This window comes from Rhineura floridana, chromosome 2 (assembly GCF_030035675.1).
Source record: "Rhineura floridana isolate rRhiFlo1 chromosome 2, rRhiFlo1.hap2, whole genome shotgun sequence".
Taxonomy (NCBI): domain Eukaryota; kingdom Metazoa; phylum Chordata; class Lepidosauria; order Squamata; family Rhineuridae; genus Rhineura; species Rhineura floridana.
This window is the reverse complement of record NC_084481.1, coordinates 110,756,428-110,776,347: the sequence shown is the minus strand read 5'-3', so window position 1 is coordinate 110,776,347 and position 19,920 is coordinate 110,756,428. Positions and strand designations below refer to the sequence as shown.

The 19,920-nt window shown below is 41.6% G+C and overlaps 1 protein-coding gene across 2 annotated transcripts in view; it reads left to right on the top strand.

Moving 5' to 3' along the window:
• Positions 1 to 19,365, top strand: part of CTSD (cathepsin D) — a 34,178-nt gene extending 14,813 nt beyond the window's left edge. For both annotated transcript variants that reach the window (XM_061610125.1, XM_061610126.1), the window contains exons 3-9: positions 2,657 to 2,780; positions 5,562 to 5,680; positions 6,760 to 6,959; positions 7,873 to 7,995; positions 10,569 to 10,713; positions 15,398 to 15,496; positions 16,371 to 19,365. In XM_061610125.1, coding sequence (XP_061466109.1) covers positions 2,657 to 2,780; positions 5,562 to 5,680; positions 6,760 to 6,959; positions 7,873 to 7,995; positions 10,569 to 10,713; positions 15,398 to 15,496; positions 16,371 to 16,541 — 981 coding nt within the window. In that variant the 3' untranslated portion in view covers positions 16,542 to 19,365. The remainder of the gene's footprint in view (positions 1 to 2,656; positions 2,781 to 5,561; positions 5,681 to 6,759; positions 6,960 to 7,872; positions 7,996 to 10,568; positions 10,714 to 15,397; positions 15,497 to 16,370) is intronic.
• The last annotated feature ends 555 nt before the right edge of the window (positions 19,366 to 19,920 follow it).

The following is a 19,920-nucleotide window of genomic DNA, read 5'->3' as shown; positions in this document are numbered from 1 at the left end:
CATTAAATGCAAATTCCATTAGACTACCGGATATTGATTGTGGTAAATGCAGTGCCCTTTGCAACTGGACTGTCTTCTCTCTGTGTGCCCCCTCTTCACTTCTTTCACTGCATTGTTCATTGTTTCCTCTAGTTCAGCCTTTCCCAACCTTTGGGTCCCCAAATGTTGCTGGGCTGCAACTCCCATCAGCCCCAGCCAGCATGGCCAGTGGTCAGGAATTATGGGAACTGTAGTCCAGTAACATCTGGGGATGCAAAGGTTAGGAAAGGCTACTGTAGTTCATGCTTGCAAAATTCCCACTCATTGTATCAAGTTATTAGGGTGGGAGGAAGCTACTGCTTGTCTTCCACCAGCAGTGTCTCACTTCTGGAGTTCTGCACGTGTCCCTTCTCTTTGCCTCAACTGCCAAGTTCTTAACGATGAAATATGCTGCACATTTATACTAGTAAAGGAATAGATATTGATTCCTTTCCTTGGCTTGGATGTCCATGTGAGAAATCTTCTAGGAGTAAGCAGCTCCACCTGTTCCTCAGGCAGGATGGGGAGCCCTATGATCCTTGAGATGCTGCTGGACTGTAACTTGCACCACCCCTGAGTATTGCCTATACTGGCTCGGGGTGATGGGAGCCCAGCAACATCTTGAGGGCCACAGGTTCCCCACTCTCGTCTTCAGGCATCTAATTCCCTACATCCTGTGCATGCATCTGGGACCAGAGCTGCTCCCTAGTTCAAGCACTTAAGCCACTCTTCTGATTCAAGTGCAGAGACTGCCAGGCTTCTTCAGCCTGAATGGTGGTTCCTTCATAGCATATGAGCTACTCCAAAAGTACAGGTAAACAATACTTAGGATTTGTTGCACTGCAGCAAAGATCCTGCTGAGGCACATGGACAGCTTTGTCTACCGTGTGCCAAGACATGTGGCTCCTTGATTTCATTTTTAAGAGTATGGCCAATAAAGGAATGTAGCGATCTTTAAAAGTTAGCTCAAGACATGTGTGTTTAGTGTTAATTCTTACATAATAAATGTAAGATGGTAAATGTCAATCATTTAAGTACAAAATGACTATCAAGGCAGTAATCCTGGTTAATTACAAGGTGAATCACATTTTCTAGTCTGCTGTGGCACTTTAAACATAACACCTGGTATATTTGGCTTATAGTAACTGCTGTGCATGTACTTGGTTAGAAAACACACCCTACCCTAGTATGATAATGGTTTTAATGTAAAATGCCAAAGGAAGAGGAAACATATCATTACTTCTTAATCTTTGCAGGCTGTAGGCACAAGACATGCATATGAATAGTACTTGAAAATGAGTACCACTTTTGGTACTTGGGGACTAGTGTTTGCATGGGGATGCACATCTAGTGCATGCTCATCACAGTACCCAGGTAGCTTGCTCAGAGGAACGAGGAGTCTCTCCTAGCCTGCACGGTGGGGCTGTTGACTGGAGCAGGGAACAAGCATCCCGGTAGCTTTGTCATTCATTATTGCCTGGGAGTTCTCATCCACTGGTGTTTATGTGCTTGTGAGTAAGGAACTCCAGATAGGCAAACAAAATGAAGTCATTGGCTGAGCCAAGTGAAGTTAATCTACCATTGCAAACAAATAGAAGATGTGAATGCAAGTTTGTAATACGATAGAACACTGCAATGTTGGGATGAAATGGGGTACACTATTCTGTAAGTCTTCTCTCACCCCACACCATCTTTTTAAAGGGAGTTAGACATGGTATGCACTGTAACGCAATATTTGATGAAGGTTGTTGAGAGACCTGCATGTAAACATTGTGCACACACATGGGATACAATTCCCTGTTTTAATTTCAAGCATGCTTGGTCAAGGAACTCAGAAAAGAGACAAAATACATGATAGCAGGCTGGTATCGTGTTCTCACAGAGGCTAACCATATGCCAATGGGAAGCCCACAAGCAGAACCTGAGGGCTACAGCACTTTTCCCCACTTGTGATTCTCAACAACTGGTGTATAGAGGTGGTGAAGGTAGAACATAGTCATAACTAGTAGCCATCGATGGCTCTGTCCTCCATAAATCTGACTAATTCTCTTTAAAAGCCATCCAGACAGGTGACTGTCAGTACATATTCTGAGAGCAAATGAGACGTTCACATAGTGACCTCATCTTTATACAGCCAACTCTCCTTTTGCCTTTCCTCCAAGGAGCTAAAGGCGACATCAGTAGTCTCCATCCCCCTGTCCCATTTTATTCTCTCAACAAACCTGTGAGGTAAAACTGAGAGAGAGAGCATGAGTAGCCCACAGCCACTCAGGGAGCTTCATGGGAATTTAAACCTGGATCTTCCCAGTCATGGTCTGACCCTCTAAGCACTATTCCTCACTGGCTTGCTCTCTTGTACCATCTCCATATAAAATTTTATATTGGGGGAGTGTAGTTATGTGCAAATTGGCTTCTTATTTTGAGGTATTGGGGACTTATTTCCACTGTATAAATGCTTCTGTGGTAAGAACGCTCTCTTTCTAGTAATCCTCCTTCATATTGTAGTGTAATGAGTGTTGCAATTGACAATGCAGTGCCCTGAAAGTGGTGCGTATTTTGGTTCTATGTAGACATGGTGTTAGCATGGAGTAGTCTTTTTCTTACCTTTTATCCTCACATCTAACCTTTTCTTTTCCAGGCTCAATATTATGGTGAGATTGGCATTGGGACACCACCACAGACGTTTACTGTGGTCTTTGACACTGGATCTTCCAACCTCTGGGTGCCTTCTGTCAACTGTAATTTGTTGGACATTGCTTGCTGTAAGTGTCTCCTAGGTTTAAATAGCACTATTCTGCATGGTTACCATTTTGACCAATGTACTGCAGCCACGTGGGATACCATACTGGGGAAAGCAGCTCCTGTGTAGCTCAGTGAGTGTGTGAAGGGGGTGAGAGGGCCTATATTCTTTTTCCTCACAAAAAACTGCAGAACCTCTGTAAATTTACAACTAAGACTACTAGAAGTGATAATCTACTTTGTAAAATGGAGGGAGACTTCACATGGGATGAATTTCCTGCACAGATATCACGTCCCTACATCCTGTGCATGCATCATATTATGTGACAAGCCTCATGTATCTCTTTACTGCATGTATGCATAATAGATGGCCCCACGCAGCTCATTCCATGTACGCTTTAACCATAATGTATGACATATAAATGAAACCTTTGTAGGGAAAATCATGAAGTGGTCCTGAAAGTCAGTCCTCTACAGTGTCTACCACTTGATAATCTGACTTTAGTTAAGCTGTTATTGAGTGATAATGGCTAATCTTTTTAAAAAAAAGGATTTGCCATTTCATTTATTGTGTTGTTCATTTTGAGAAACCTTGTATCTCCTTTACATTATTCCTTAATGCTGTTTTCAGCTGAACCCTTCCCCTCTTTCTTTTAAAGAACGCTTTGATGCAATTGGCCATTGTCTGAGAGGCAAAGAGGTGTCTTTTCTCTCTTAAGATGCATGTATCTGTATACATTCTCTCTTAAGATGCATGTATTTGTATATGCCCTAACATACAAAACAAAGTAACAAACTGGTCAGCCAAACTTTCTGTTACGTTGTTGAGACCTGTGACCACGGATAAGTGATCTGAAGGAATTAAAAATTTAAATACAACCTCTAGTTTTGAATAACGTTTTACCATTTAGAACAGGGTGGCTAGCCTGTGGCACTCCAACACTTCATGGGCTTCAGCTCCCATCAATTCAGTCAGGCCAGTTGTCGGGGATAATGGGAACAGTAGTCCAGCAACACCCAGAAAGCCAAAGGCACCCCCACCCTGATTTAGGTCATCAGCTGTGTTTCAGCCCATTTTCCAGAGGGTCTGTGAAAGCACTTAAAACTGGTGTTGGCACAAGTCCCCTGATCATTCCTCTGTTTTTAACTCTGAACACTAAAGGTGGTGATAAATATGTTACATCTTTTAACCAATCAGAAGAGTCTTCACTGGTTTTTTTTTATAAACTTCATTTATTTTCTTGCAGGTATCAATTCTCCAAATAACCACAAGATTTCTTATACATGTCCATCTGATACCATTGTAACTAAATACAAACAAAATTTAACAAAAGTATATAAGAGAACAAAACCTCAAGATACATATCTAGAAACGTTGGTCTTCACTTATTATTGAAACAAATGAAACTACCTCTGATTGTAATGAGCTCCTTGTGCACATTGGTACCTTACTAGAGATTGTGGCAACCGTGTCTTCTGAACTTACCTATGTACAACAGCGTTACTGGCTGAAACTGATGAGGGCTTTAGAGCATAAACTTATATACGCTTCTGAAAGGGCCAGATAGTAAAAATTAAACTGGGGGACTATCATACTTGTGGTTTTCAGAGTATGGTATGCATGTATTTAAGCAATAAGATCCAATATTCCCTTTGCAAATTTCCAAGCACATAGGTCTGTGACTTAAAATGTACCTTTGCTGCTTTAGGCCAGGAGTGGCTAACCTGTAGCCCTCCAGTTGTTGCTGGTCAGCAACTCCCATCATCCCTGACTGTGCTGACTGGGGTTGATGGCAGCTTTAATCCAACAATAGCTGGAGGGCCACTGCATAGCCACCCCTGCTTTAGGTGGAAGATGGATAATGACTTTATTAAAAGACTGAAGGTGGTTTGAAGAGGGAGTTCTCATGTTTTACACACCCTTTTCCATGCTTTTATTCTTCAAAGCCTGTTTGACCAGAAATGAGTGGAACAAAAGAATGAGTGGGACATCATAGAAAATGACGCCTCTCAGACTAGTTTAAGGTCTCTTGAAAAGTATGTGTGAATTCAGCATACGTACCCTAGTTCTTCAAGTCTTAGACATCTTTGAGAAGAGAACCTATCAGTTGTACTTGAATCTCAAAATACATTTGCCAACTTCAGTTTAGCAACCAAATTGGATCTCTCCACTTAATTATCCATATGTTAGAAGAGCTTTAGAAAGCACTCTGTTAATTCTTCCCGGTAAAGAGATGCATGTCGACAGTCATTTTGCTCTGTTCAGGAAGTTTCATTGGGTCAAGAGGAATGAAAAATTTCTTTCCAGCAGATGGGATTCAAAACAGGCAGAGTTACTGTATATCTGGAATGCTTGCTCCACAGATTCTCCTTCTCTGCTTAAGATGTTTGGGAGGTGATACAGCTGTTAGATAACTATGGCCTACATTATAAATAGAGTTCCTTACAATCAAGCAGTCCCTAATCTTCCATGTAATTGGGGTTAGCCTTTGCTTTGTATTGCTTCTTCCTGTGTTTCAAAATTTCACAGTTGCCCTTCAGAATAATTTTAACTGCCCTAGAAATTTGTTGTTTTGAAATGAACCCTGGTGTGTGGGTTTTAAGTGACACTGTGGGGCGGTTGGTGTCCTGTTTTTTCTAATTAAAAAGCTACAAGGAAGGGATTATTAATCTTTTTATGATTTCTACTTTGTCTTGAGCACATAGAGTTGGTTCTCTTCAAATATTTGTTTAGTGTTCAGAGTTGGTAGAATGTGTGTGTGAACTGCATTTATGTGTGTCTCTTATATTATTTTTTCCTGCAGTGCTGCATCACAAATACGATTCTTCCAAATCCACCTCATATGTGAAAAATGGTACAGATTTTGCCATCCATTATGGTACTGGGAGCCTGTCGGGATATCTCAGCCAAGATACCGTAAAGGTTAGTACATCACCAATAATTCACTTCTCCAAGATGTTAAAGCCTTGATTCTTCAGTAAAACAAAAACAACAAAAACCTCTTTAAATTTACTCCACTTCATTGCAGCCCTAAGACTTAGATGCATTTGAGAGTACTGAAATATCAGTGTGATAGTGACTCCTGGGATACTACCAAAAGCTTGTGAGGCACATGGAACACATGGTAGTAGGAGCAATTCCTAATTCTTCATGATGTAAAACAAGAAAGTGACAGCATTATGGTAATTTTAACAAGCAAGGTAGTAAAAGTAAGAATAGTTCTGGCTGATACATCAAACAAAATCTTAATCAAGTCTCACAATTTCATCCTATCTGGTCATAATTTGAGTGGAGAAGAAGCAGTCTAGATTAATTCATGCGAGGCCTCAGACCAACATTCCTGAAAGGTACTTCTCCCTCCCCCACTGTGTGCACTGACATCAGATGAATTACCATTCCTCACCACTGTGTTTTTGCAGCAGGTAACGACTGTCAGCAGCTAGAAGCAGGGCTTTTGCCACAATGGCTCCTAAGGTTTGCAACTTTCTGCTTGAGGGAAGTTCAGAAATCCACATCTCTGGGATTTTGGAGATGTGATTAAATGTCCTCTTTTCAACAAGCATTTGCTTCTGTGTCTCATTTCTGTATTCTGTGTTTGTGGGCCTTTGTTATGCTAGTTTTTATGCTTTGGAAAAACAGTTTAATTGTTTAAAATAAAAAAAAATCAATTCAATAGTGAGATGAGAGAAGTGACATGGCTTCCAAGAAGACAACTGCATGCTGTTTATCTGCATTTTTTCCTGGTAGCTTGGAGGTAATCCAGAAGCACATCTATGATTTTCAAGGCAGCTCTGTTTGTTCCATATGCTATTTATTATATGACATGTGTTTGAAGAAAGGATTCTGGCTCTCTTGTTTAAAGAACTTCATCTGTTTGACAGCCCCACTTGAATATATGTTTTTATTATATTACCAGGAATGTGTTGCCTTATCTGTTCCAGTAGTGGTCTAAACGTGTGTGTTTGGGGTTCTCCCCTCCCCTTTTTTCCTCTCTCTCCCAGATTGGTGACCTGCATGTCCAGGAACAGTTGTTTGGTGAAGCTACCAAACAGCCTGGCATCACATTTATTGCTGCAAAATTTGATGGCATCCTCGGCATGGCATTCCCAAAGATCTCAGTGAAAAAAGCAAAACCTTTCTTTGACAATGTAATAGAACAGCAACTATTGGACAAGAACGTCTTTTCCTTTTACCTGAACAGGTGAGTTTGGCTCTTGTAGAATGGAACCTTGCTTGAACTTGTGTGCCAGGGACATAAAAACAAAGGCCTTCTGTTATCAAAGAAGTATCTAATCATTACAAATATGTTGTTGTTTGCCTTCATGTGCTGCATAAAAATAAAAGGTCTACTTTAGAAGATTGAAAGATTACATATGGCATCCATTGGGGGAAGAGGGAACATCAGAGTATGATAGACAAGTTCCTCTTTGCTGTTTAGAAATGGAGAAACCTTTTGCCTAGTGAACTTTGGCTCATTTCTATCTTGTGACACGCACCCAGTTCTTCTATTTTTGCAAAAACATTATAGTACATACATTGGCACAAAAAATCAATACATAACATTGATTACTCTTGTGCAAATCACATGATCCTGAATAAAAGAAGTCTACCGCATCATATGACAAGTCCCTTATTATTGCTGGGTGTAGATCAAAGGTGTCCCTCGCAGAGTATGCGCACACGTGTGAAAGGGCATGGGGAGCCAGGTGCAGACTCGGGATGGTCTGAAGGCTCCTAATGCAGCCCTGAAAGCCAATGTGATATGTTGACCAGTCAGCTCTCATTAGATAGATGAACATGGTATTGCGATAAATAACAGGATTGCCATCCAATCTGGTGCATGTTTTACTTGGAGATAAATCTGTTGACTTCAGTTTCGGCTTGCTCACTAGTAGGAGGGCTTAGGATAGCAGAGTTGTTGAAATATACCGAGTATACTTAGGATGACTTTGCTTTCCTTGGATTATATGGAGTTGTACCGTGTCCTGCATCATCTGTAACCTTGTCTTTTTGTGCCTGTTGCCACCATTATTTAAGTATATTGCTCAGAAGCTATGGATCCTTCTCCTTGTTTGTACTAATACTTTCTTTGTCCAATTGCGTACTCCTTCTAGGGATCCAAAAGCATCAACTGGAGGGGAATTGCTTTTCGGAGGGGTGGACCCACAGTATTATGCTGGAGATTTCAACTGGGTGAATGTCACTCGCAAAGCTTACTGGCAGGTCCACATGGATAAGTGAGTTACTTCTTTCTTTTGTTTCATACATGTACATGTGTATCCATAGTTCGTTAGCATACAGATAAGACAAGTGGAAACCTACAACAAAACGTTTCCATATATCCCTAGTCCCTAACAGAGTGCTCTTTTGAGGGCTTTAGCCAGATTTTTTATTTTATTTTATTGAGTATTTTTAGATATGCAACAAAATTAGGGCAGAAACTAGTGCCCTAACATACAAAACAAAGTAACAAATTGGTCTCTTCACAATCTGTAAAATGAGCGCTTAAGTTCCCTCTTGGAAAGAACAACAAAGAGAGAGGAGGGGATAAGGAGAAAGCATCATCAGTAAAGTACACTAGATAATTGACGATCAGTGCAGGAAGCCTCTCCAGAATGGTTTGTGAGCAGCCGGTGGCCTTTGGCAATCCTCTGATGCACTGATAAATGAAAAGAAGGAAAACCACATCTCTTCAAAGGAGCTTGGTTTAGGATGGCACCTGGCACCCCTCACTGAACCAGACCATTTTTCTGACAAGGCAAAGGACCAAATGCAGGCAAACCTATTCTCGAATCATAAAATCTGAGGACGTTTTCCAACCCCCTGCTATTGTCATGTGATCAGGACCTTAATGTTTTTCTGTTGGCTTCATCCTGACTTGAACATTTACCTTGTAGCACTACTTGAGGCATGTGGTAAGGGAGGCTTCTGTGTGTGGGGGGGGGTGTGGGGGGTGTGTGTGGGGTGGGGGGGTGGGGTGTGTGTGTGTACACGCACACAATATACGTATAATCCCTGCCCTCCTAAAACCTTCCCCTGCTGTGTCATATAGCATAAAAGAAGTTCCAGCCCTAAACCTTAGTACACTACTATGTTTTGGGGGAGTGGGGATAGTCGTTCTGAGTTTTTTCTTTAGAAGAGAGAGAAAGGGAACCATTTGTCATTTTTCCCCTCCTGAAGTCTCCCTAGCTAGTGGAGAGAAGGAATTTCTTAAATCTCAGTGGTATGCACTCCCTTAACTCTTCCCCCCAAATACTCATCCCCTTATTATGCTAAAAGCTATTAATGGCTCAAGTAAGCCAACTCCCATCTCTCCCCACAGCTGATGCCCTCAACATTTCTGAAGGCACCTATTTGATTGTATTTGGGGATTTTTGAATCCAAAAGAGTCCCTCAAATAGAGAGAAACCACTGCCTTATTTTTGGGTGACCCAGTTATGTTGCCAAATTCATTGGTATTGCAACACTAAGTTTGGTATTGGAAGGAATGATACTTGTCCACAAGAGTGTATAGCATATGACAAAAAAATGCATGTGTCATGTGAAATTATACATTGCAAGTTAATACTTAATATGGGTGTTGTCTTTTCCTAGCAGAAGGCACTATCTGCTTCTGTAAGACGATGGGGAAATGCCATAATACGCGCTAATTCTTTCAAAACTGATGAAAACTTTCAACTCATGAATGCAACTTCTTTTGCTAGTTACCATTTGTTTGGTTTGACTAATGTTAGACAAAAACCTTTAGAGTTTCTTCATGCTGTACACAAGGCAAATGCTTTATTTAAGTTGCTGCTTATATTAGTGAGAACACAGGTTTATCAACAAACTTACTTATGAAAATGCTTTAGTTGAGGTCATCTGATAAGTTGACCTGGCTACTGATAGTCAAGGACTGGCTCATTAGACCAACTCATGACTCCTTCACTATTCTAGTGGCCGTGTTTTGGTTTGCCAGTTGCTACCCACTGGCCTTAAGCTCATATCTGCGGAATGCCATTAGTATTTATAGCTGGATATGCTAGGGAAATTTGTGTCTCTCTCTTATCCCAAAACCAATCTGGTAACGTTTCTAGATGTTTAGTTTCTGGACTTGACGTGGCCACTCTCCGAAAGATGGTGTCCTCTCTCCTGTGTCCTACACTACTGCATACCTTCCACATACAAGAATCAATGGCTACTAGCCATGATGGCTGTGCTCTGCCACCCTAGTCAGAGGCAGCATGCTTCTGAAAACCAGTTGCCGGAAGCCTCAGGAGGGAAGAGTGTTCTTGCACTCGGGTCCTGCTTGCGGGCTTCCCCCAGGCACCTGGTTGGCCACTGTGAGAACAGGATGCTGGACTAGATGGGCCACTGGCCTGATCCAGCAGGCTCTTCTTATGTTCTTATGTTCTTAATCCCTCTAAGAGGGGGAGGTCAAGGGCTGCATTTCTGATCCACTCCTTTTACTTCATTACCTCTTGATTACTTGCAACATTTGAGAAGTAGGAGACTTGAGATACACCTCGGATAACCTGGGACATAAAACCAAATGTATAAATAACTGTGTGGAGGAGAGAGATGTTGGTTTTATTCTCTTTCCTATACTCCTTGTAGAGTAATAATGTTTCTCCTGGCCCCCTTTGTATGGCCTGTATGTTCTCCCAGTTCATGTCCCTTTAAAATAAACTCAGCCCCCGCTTAGAAGACTCTTCCAAAAGCAATATCTGTCTTTCTAATAACAAAAATAACTCTCCTACTCCAACTGCACCAAGGTGAATAGAATTATGATTTGTTTGTTCTTAATCTGAGAATTGTCGTCTTCTTACAGGGTTGATGTTGGCAATGGCCTGACCATTTGCAAAGATGGCTGTGAAGCTATTATAGACACAGGGACCTCTCTCATTACCGGGCCAACAGATGAAATTAAGCAGCTACAGAAGGCCATTGGAGCTAAGCCAATCATTAAAGGACAGGTAAAAGCGAGTGGGGAATAGGGGGAGGCAGTGGGTCTAACATTGGATCATATGTATAGTCTAACTTAATAAGACTACAAGCTGCAGCAGGGCTAACTAATCTGTGGCTGTTCAGATGTTGTCCAGCTCTGTTCATCTCTACACATTGCCCAAGTGGCTGGGGATTTGGGAGTCCAAAAACATCTGGAGAACTATAGGTTCTCTGTCACTGCTTTTACATACTGGCTTGGGTTCAAATGCAGTCAGTGGCTTTATATTGCTAGCTCAAAAGCAACTTAGTTATTAGTTCAAAGTGATTTTATATTGGATAAATGCTGTGCTACAGTACTGTAGATTTTCTCCCACCACCAAACTTGCCTAGAAGGAACTGACCATAGTGAGCTGTTCTATCTGCCTTTAGTAGTCGTAGGACAGGAAGAAATCTAGTGGGTGCAGTTTCTTGCTTCAGCAGTGCTCCAGGTATGGAAGCACCTCTCTGCAAACTGTAGCAAGTTCCCTAACTACAGTAGGGCCCCGCTTTTCAGCATTCTGCTAATACGGCACTAACAGTGTGATCAGCTGGAGCGCGGGGGCTGGAGGTTGCCACGTTCCAGCTGATCGCGCACTCCAGCTAATCAGCTGGGGCACAGGGAGCTCCAGCCGCCTCGCTCCAGCTGCCAGCGGTCAACTGTAGCGTGCGATGAGCTGTACTGTAAGCTGATGGCACGCTATGTCCCACTTTCCGGCAGGGTTCGCTTTTCGACGGTGGTCTGGAACATAACCTGCCATATGAATGGGGCCCTACTTTATTTCCAGGTGTACTGGATGATAAAATCATCAAATTTTCAAGTGGAAATAGCAAGTGGTGAAGAAAGAGGACTTGGGTGTCAATTACAATGTCAACTCAGTATGCAATAGCAATGTGAAAAGGCAGATTCCATGCTAGGAGGTATTGAGAGAGCATTAAAATAAAACTTACTATCTCATAATGCCTTTGTATAAATGTAAGATGCTGCTGTATTTCAAATAGCGCATACAGTTCTCAAAAAGGATATTGTAGAGCTGGAAAAAGTGCATGAAAGGGCATCTGAAACAATCAAAAGGTTAGAGCACTTTCCCTACAAAGAAAAGCTAGTGTTATGGCAAGAAAAAGCTAGTATTTGAGGGGGGGGGGGCTGGGGGCATGATAGAGGCTTACAGATAGACATGGATTGTAGAAAGTCAAAATGGTAGAGCAAAGAATTTATTTCTACCACCAGAACTCAGGTTGAAATTAATGTTCAGGATAGATAATGCTTCGTTGAACTTGTGACCATGAATTCCATAAAAATGCAGCAGTGTCCACTAGCTTAAAGAGAGGATTAGACACATTTGTGGAGGGGAGAGATCTATCCACAGCTGTTGGCCATGCTAGCTAAATGGGGTCTCCATATTCAGCAGCAATATGATTCTGACCACAAGCTGTGGGTGCAGGGGGTGGACAATATTGGGCAAGACTGTTGCCTTCATGGCCTGCGTGAGAGCTTCGTAGAAGCATCTTCTTGGTCCTTGTGGAGAAACAGACATGCTAGATGAACCTTTTAGTCTGATCCAGCAGAGCTCTTCTTATGACAGTATTAACAGTTATTGGTACGACAGGTGGAACTATAACATCAAATGTCTGCTTTTAAGAAGGCAGATTTTGAGAACTGACTTCTTAGAACTTACCTTTAAGAAGCCTGTCTTTTGAAGAGCTGGAATTGTGGGATGGGGCCAGATGGACAGTTTTAGTTTCCTCATCCTTAAGAATGATCAGTCTGAAGAAACCAGAGCACCGAATGCAACAGTACATGGATCTTAAGTGCTGATTACAAAAACAAAGTGCTAAGAAATTTTGTTCTTTTCCTTAAAATATATACTAGGAGATAAAGTAAGGTAATCTGAGAAGCATAAATTTAATGCAGTCATGTCTCGGGTCCTGCTTGCGGGCTTCCCGCAGGCACCTGGTTGGCCACTGTGAGAACAGGATGCTGGACTAGATGGGCCACTGGCCTGATCCAGCAGGCTCTTCTTATGTTCTTATGTCTGGAGAGGCCAGATAAGCACCATCCACTAATATTTTAGAAGTTGGCATGTGAAATATTGTGCCCACTAGCCTGTTAAATTTGGGGTGAGTGGTACTAGATGACTGGAAAACCAACTGTCAATGGTTTTGCGTAGACTTTTAATCCTCTTTAATGCTTGGAAGGGAAAAGCTAGATGGCAAATATCAAGTATAACGATAGAGCCCCAGAAGCACTTCCTGCATTGCAAAAAAATTTTATCTGTACAAAAAAGAAACACCTTTGCCACATAACACAGTATGGCCATAGTATGGAACATTATGCTTGGTCTCCAGTATACTTGGCTCTTCCTTCTACATCATCTCAGTTATCCTAGGATTTTCAGGCCAAGACTCTTAAGGACTGATTTATACAGGATGCAGGACACTGGCAAAGCTCCTTACAGTGTCAACATCTCATGTGCTTCCAGTCATTTTTACATGTGCTTTACACAAGTGCTGGCCCACCTGTGTGTAATGTTAGCATGCCTGTGGTCAGTGGCCTCATCAAGTGAACATTATGCTGATAGTATGTGCAAATAGACCAGTGCCTGTGTGAAGTACACTTCACATGTGATGAGGTGACAGCCTGAACCCTTATAAAAGTTTTATTTGTAGCCTGCATCCTGTATAAGTTGGCCTTAAGAAAACTTTCCTCAGGGAATTGCATAGGAGAAGGAATTCTGCTAAATTCAGCGTCAACTGCCACTGGAGCACTTTAGGAATTGCTGTACATGAAAAATTCCCATCTGTGCAGTTCTTAAAATGGAGGGCACGTCCACTCAAGAGACGGATCTTCTAGCTCCAACTACCGAGTGCCTTCTACCAACTGCAGTTGATGGCCCAGCTACACCCCTATCTGGACAGAGATAACTTGGCTTCAGTTGTCCATGCTCTGGTAACCTCCAAGTTAGATTACTGCAATGCACTCTACGTGGGGCTGCCTTTGAAGACAGTTCGGAAACTGCAGCTTTGAAGACGGTTCGGAAACTGCAGCTTGTACAAAATGCAGTGGCCAGATTGGTAACAGGGACCAGATGGTTTGAACATATAAAACCGATTCTGGCCCGCTTGCATTGGCTGCCTGTATGTTTCTGAGCTCGATTCAAAGTGCTGGTTTTAACCTATAAAGCCTTACATGGCTTGGGACCACAGTACCTGATGGAATGCCTCTCCCAACATGAACCCACCCATACACTACACTCAACATCCAAGGCCCTCCTCCAGTTGCCTCCTTGGAGGGAAGGTGGGAGTCTGGCAACAAGGGAGAGGGCCTTCTCAGTGGGGGCCTCCAAATTATGGAATGATCTCAGTGACGAGGTGCGCCTGGCACCAACACGGTTATCTTTTCGGTGCCAGGTCAAGACTTTCCTCTTCTCCCAGGCATTTTAGCATGTGTTTTTAAATTTTTTTTTAAGTGTTTTTAAATTTGTATATTTGTTTTTAATGTTTTTAATTGTTGTAAACCGCCCAGAGAGCTTCGGCTATGAGGCGGTATACAAATGTAATAAATAATAATGATAATAATATAATGATGATGTGAGGCTTTTTTTTGTAAGAATGTGGCCCTTAACAATGTTAAGCATTTTGTAGAGGACTCAATATTCACTGTAATCCTTACAATAACCCTGTGAGTCAGTGTTGTCCCTGTACTGCAGATGGGAAATGACAAGAGATGTCCCAAGATGTTTGGTGCCAGCAACAGGAAATCCAAGGGATGCCCTAGTATAAATATAATAGGCTAAACAATTGACAACTTGCTACCTTTTAACAATCCCCCAAAATCTTGCTGTTTTTGAGAAGCAAATTGCATATTAATGTGGAGTTTTGTGTATCTCAGACCCCTGCTGTGTGTGTAATGAAAAGCAGCTGTGATAGGCTGCAATTGAGAGCAGAAGAAGTGGATAGAGGCTTCTTATCCCTCTTCTCTGCAGACTTGTTGTTCCATGCAAATCTACCTCCTCCTAAGCTGCGTTTCTTGCTTATGGGAAGAAAAGATAGACAAGTCTGTATCTTTGCCCTGCAGGAGGAAGGATAATGGGGGGGATGCAAATGTTTAAGAGGAAAGGGTTAAGTAGCCCCTCTTCTTCCCACCCCCACACTCCAGATGGCAATTCAGTGTCTGTGTTCTTATTGTGAAAATACAAATTGGGGGAGGGGGGAGAGTTTGGCCTGGGGTTGGCTTGCAGAGTTGTAGGACCACCCAGAGGAACCACACTGGGTTGCCTAAGGTCACCTAGTAAGTTTATGACAGAGGCAAGATTTGAATGAGGCAGGGTGGGGGAGGGAGACTTCATGTCTTACAACTCAGTCCTAAGAGAACTGCTGAAGGCAATCCTTAGCCTTCATTAAAGCAACGGTAATTTTGAATGGAAATTTATAGTACCCTGACACATAATTATGAAGGGGGTTGTTGCATGTATATTGGGACAATTCAGACGGAGCCCAAGCTTCTGGAACCAACCCATCTCTGAAACAGCACAAGACGCTTGTAGGGAGAAGTATCAAGTTACGGAGTCTCTCTAGCTAGATCTTGTCTGCATACTTCTGGAGTTACATTTCATTAGGGTGTCAACATTTATAGTACTATGAGATATATATACTTCTATTTTTTTTCTTTCGCAGTACATGCTTCCGTGTGATAAACTAGACACCCTTCCCACTGTGAACCTTGTCCTAGGAGGGAACTCCTATGCCCTCACTGCAGATCATTATGCTTTAAAGGTAAGTTCAAAACAATGTGATTCTCCTAGTAATGCTCAGCAGCCTATCCCAGCACAGTACTTTTTGTCCATGGATTCTTATTCTTGATCTCATGGATCCTGTACCTAGTAATAGTTTTCTTGTATCCACACTGGATCCAATCCAAGGAGATAGCATGGGCTTTTTGAAATCACAATGGACCATGCCTGAGTGTCTTCACTCACTTGGTTGAAGGAGCCCTAGCTTTATAAGTACAGGTTTGTTTATTTATTTTAAAAAGAGTCAAACTAGTTGGATGTGGAGTGCTAATGGATTTCCCCTGAGAAATCTGGGGAAAACATGAGAGAACTACATCAAGAAAAAGCTGTAGGACCCAATCTTCAGCTCCTAGAATGAGAGGGAATCGGAAAACAATAATATGTTTCTCCAGTGTTTTCTGCTCATCTCTAAAACATGATTTGACTGCTGGTTTTCTATGAGGATTTTGTTTAGATGCTGGAGTAAGGGTTGTAAAAGGAAGCAAGTTTTTACAAGATTTAGAATGAGTTCTTAGATATCTTTGCTGACTAAAGCCTGGAGCCAAATCTAATGGGGGAGACATGCCACATAAAGTTACTTACTTTACTTCATTCATTTAGCTATTTGACTTATTGATATAAGTAACTGGAGTATGTTTATTCAATTGCAACTGTAGAGTGAACTTAACGTGTGTGGCTGCAGGCGGTTGGGAAGGGAAATCTAAACTATTAAAAACGACAGCAACAAAATTGAACGCTCTGAAATGTAAAGGCGTTGTTTCACGATCTAAAATTGGCCCTCTTCAGAAAGGACAGGTTTTTTCCAAAATGACCCATTTCTTTCTCTATTTTTTTTATTTTTACTTCTCTCTTTGTAGATTACTATTCAAGGAGAAACACTTTGCTTGAGTGGATTTGCAGGCTTGGATGTCCCACCACCAGGTGGGCCTCTTTGGATCCTGGGCGATGTCTTCATTGGCCCATATTACACAGCGTTTGATCGAGATAATGACGCAGTTGGTTTTGCAAAATGTATTGGCAACGTGTAAAAGCAACTGATGGCCACCTCCCACAATTTCTCTCTACAAATTCACTGGAGTTGTGTCTTGTTGGTATTAGAAACAAAATCAGGAAAGTTAAACAACAAAAAGACACTTTAAAATTTAAATAAGGAGGAGCATAGATCTTACAATTTTAAACAGAAAATATACTAGTAACCTTTCAACAAACACTAGAAATGTTCTAGTAAAATCCTATTTAAGGAGCTCTTTTATTTGAACTTCTTGAAATACTATCTTTCTGAGCATGACAAGTATAAATATTTTATTTAGACTAATACCATTTCTTAATTATTTTCCCCACCCTCCAAATGCTTCTGGATACACTTGCCTGTTATCCCTGTTTTTATTTATATATACATAAAAAAGAGAACAGACTTGATCATGGGGACGTACTAGATAGTTGGGATGTCACCACGAAATTTGCATTTATCTAATGACCCAGTTTGCACTATTGAAGCTAAGAAAATTTGTTGGCAGCATTTCTCACATCATGGGGGTATGGGATACAGTAAAAGGATCCAGATCTGCAAGTTTTTTACAAACAAAGCAGATCCACCAATTTTGGGGTGGCTGGGCTCCAGCTAGTAGAGAATGCTTGGGAAGTAATAATTGTGGGAAAGGGTACTTCCATAGGATAGGACTGGGTTCTCCAGCTTATATTTTATAAATGGCTGCATTCTATACTTTGGCATGAACAACCCCATTCAGGTATTACAGTTCTGAAATACCTTGTCACAGTATCTTTCTCTTAGTTTCCCAAAAGGTTTGTACTGCCCAGCTGCTTTTGGAGGTATAAGGAAAGTGGCCTTGATATGGCTTGTTCCACCTGTTCAAACCCAGAAAGTATTTCAAGCAGGGATTTTTGGGGATCTTTTTGGGTCAAGGTGGATTTGGAGATGCATCTACATGGCTGTATTCTTCCTTAATAAAGCCTCTATTTTCCCACTTTTAAATCAAGTCACCACTACCCTAACATTCCTTCTCAGTCCTGCAGTCTGAGTTGAAAAATCTTGTAAATAACTCTAGAAAACACAGGTGGGGAACTTCTGGCCCATGGGCCAAGTTTGACCCACCAGGCCATTCTCCCTAAACTACATTCACCTGCCCCAGACCTGAAGTCAGATGTTGGGCAGGTAGAGATGTGGCTGGATTGGCCAGAGACAGCCCCTGCAGAAAGCAGGGTTAAACATCCCACACATCTGCTGATGGACAGGGAGTTGAATCCTGCTTGGTCAGTTGGCCCATGGGCCAGTTTTGACCCTGACAGGACCACCAACTTGTCAAGGTTAGCCTGCAGGGTATGGGGAGGCTCACCAGGCCCAAAAGGTTCACTACCCCTGCTATAAAGCTTTCCCTGCTCAGAAGACTTGTTGAGGAACCCAAATTGTGTGAACTCCACACAGGCAAATTCTGGTTACCTAGACTTCTACAGAAAGTGTTTCATAAAAAGAACTGTCTCTTTATTGTGGTTTAATTTTGCCTTGGCAAGCAAAATGCATGAAGCAGCTATTCAGGACAGGGAAGGATGGGAGGATAGGTAGAAATTAGTGGTGGGAAATTAAATAAACTAGAATGTTTTTCTTAGCTTGGTGAATGAGAAGACTTACAGTACCCTTTTAGGTTAATCTGAAATGTTCCATGATATTTTGGACCCGGTTCCAAGGTTTTGAGGCAGCATGCACAACAGAACAAAACTTGGTAGTAAACAAATAGTTGTTTTGATGTAAAGCCAACAGAATTCACTGTAGATGCTTTATTTTAAACTAGAGGTAAATATGGTTCATGAAGAGCAATGCAATAGAAAAGCTTGCGAACACGGGAGTAGAAGATGGCAGGAATTTAAATATATATTTGTGAATATGTTGTATATCCTAGACTTTTCTCCTCTGCTGGGTTGAATACTTTGGAATATTGAAAAGCCATAGGATATTTAGAGAAGGCTACAAAGAAAGTAGCAACTGTCTGGGATTGCTAACAAGGCTTGGCCATTCAAAAACCACGGTGTGTTCTTAAACTCGTGAAAGATACAGATATATCTTGGAGACATCAGTAACACTATAGCATCTGTCCCCAGCCTGGTCTTACCCATTTACCAGCTGGGGCTGATGAGAGATGTAGTCCAAAACATCTGGAAGGCACCAGGTTGGATAAGGAAGCAATCACATGTTCTGAATTATGGTGGGTTTTAATGAAATATGCTTCTCTAAACTCAGTGGTTAGTTCCTGGTAATGGTCTTCAACCCTGAATTAGTAATTTAAAGTCATTGAATAATTTTTCACTGCAAAATATCAAATGCAAATTACTCAAGGAACCTTCATTTCAAACTTAAGCTCTTTTACAAAGAGAAGCTGTATGGGAAGCGTCTTAAAATTTCTTCAGGTGGCCATTTATACCAGGATAGGCTAGAACAGTCTTTTGTCTTGGAGAGATTTTACTGACACAAATGCCAACTAACTTATCTCTCACTCATTAGCATTGGATGGATTGATTGGCTGGTAATGGTATTTGATCAGTCTCTTAGGCTGCTGTTATCAGTTGCCTCTTAACACACACCCCTTTAAATGGCATGTGGCATAGTCTGTAGGAAGATAGTGCCCACTACAAATCTTTGGAAGGTGACTTTTGAGGGATCTGTTTGGAATGCAAATGGAGCTGCTTGCCACTATCCCTTCGTTTTGCTTGCTTTTTATAAATACGTGAAATGCTGTTGTGACTCTCCTGTTGGGAAAATGCAATCTGCTGTCATAGCTGATCTCTCTCAATTTGCCATAGAAAAACTTAAATGAAAAATAAACGATCTTGTTTCCTCTACATCCTATCTTGTGTCATCATTTGAATGGTTTGGGAGATATTGATAAAGAACCAGATGATGCAGTACAGGCAGTGTCCGAACTGACTCAGAAGACAAGACTAGTCCAGACTGGAAAGGAAGGCACACCTCATAGTGCCCACTGATATTGGTGGTTTACAGCACAATCCTATGCATCTTTACACTGAAGAAAGTTCCACTAAATTCAAAACAGCTTACTTACCCAACATGTGCTTAGGCTTGCTGCTTTCTCCTCTCTCTTCTTTCTTTCCTATTGGAATGGCACTATGGTTTCCAGATCTGCTCTGCAAAGAGGTTTTGCAATAGAATTGCTGGATTTGATGTCGTCCTACTTGGCAACAAACTAGTCTTTGTCCATTTGCAAGCCTTCAACCCTGCTGCTGGCAACAGACTACAATGGCCGTACATCCTACCTAGCCCATCTCCTGCAAATTGGCATGTGCCTCTAAAATAATATGGTTGAGATGGTTGACCTCCATTTGGTTCAATATTTTGTGTTTAAGATACCCCTTATATCAGAAACTCACTGCTTCTTC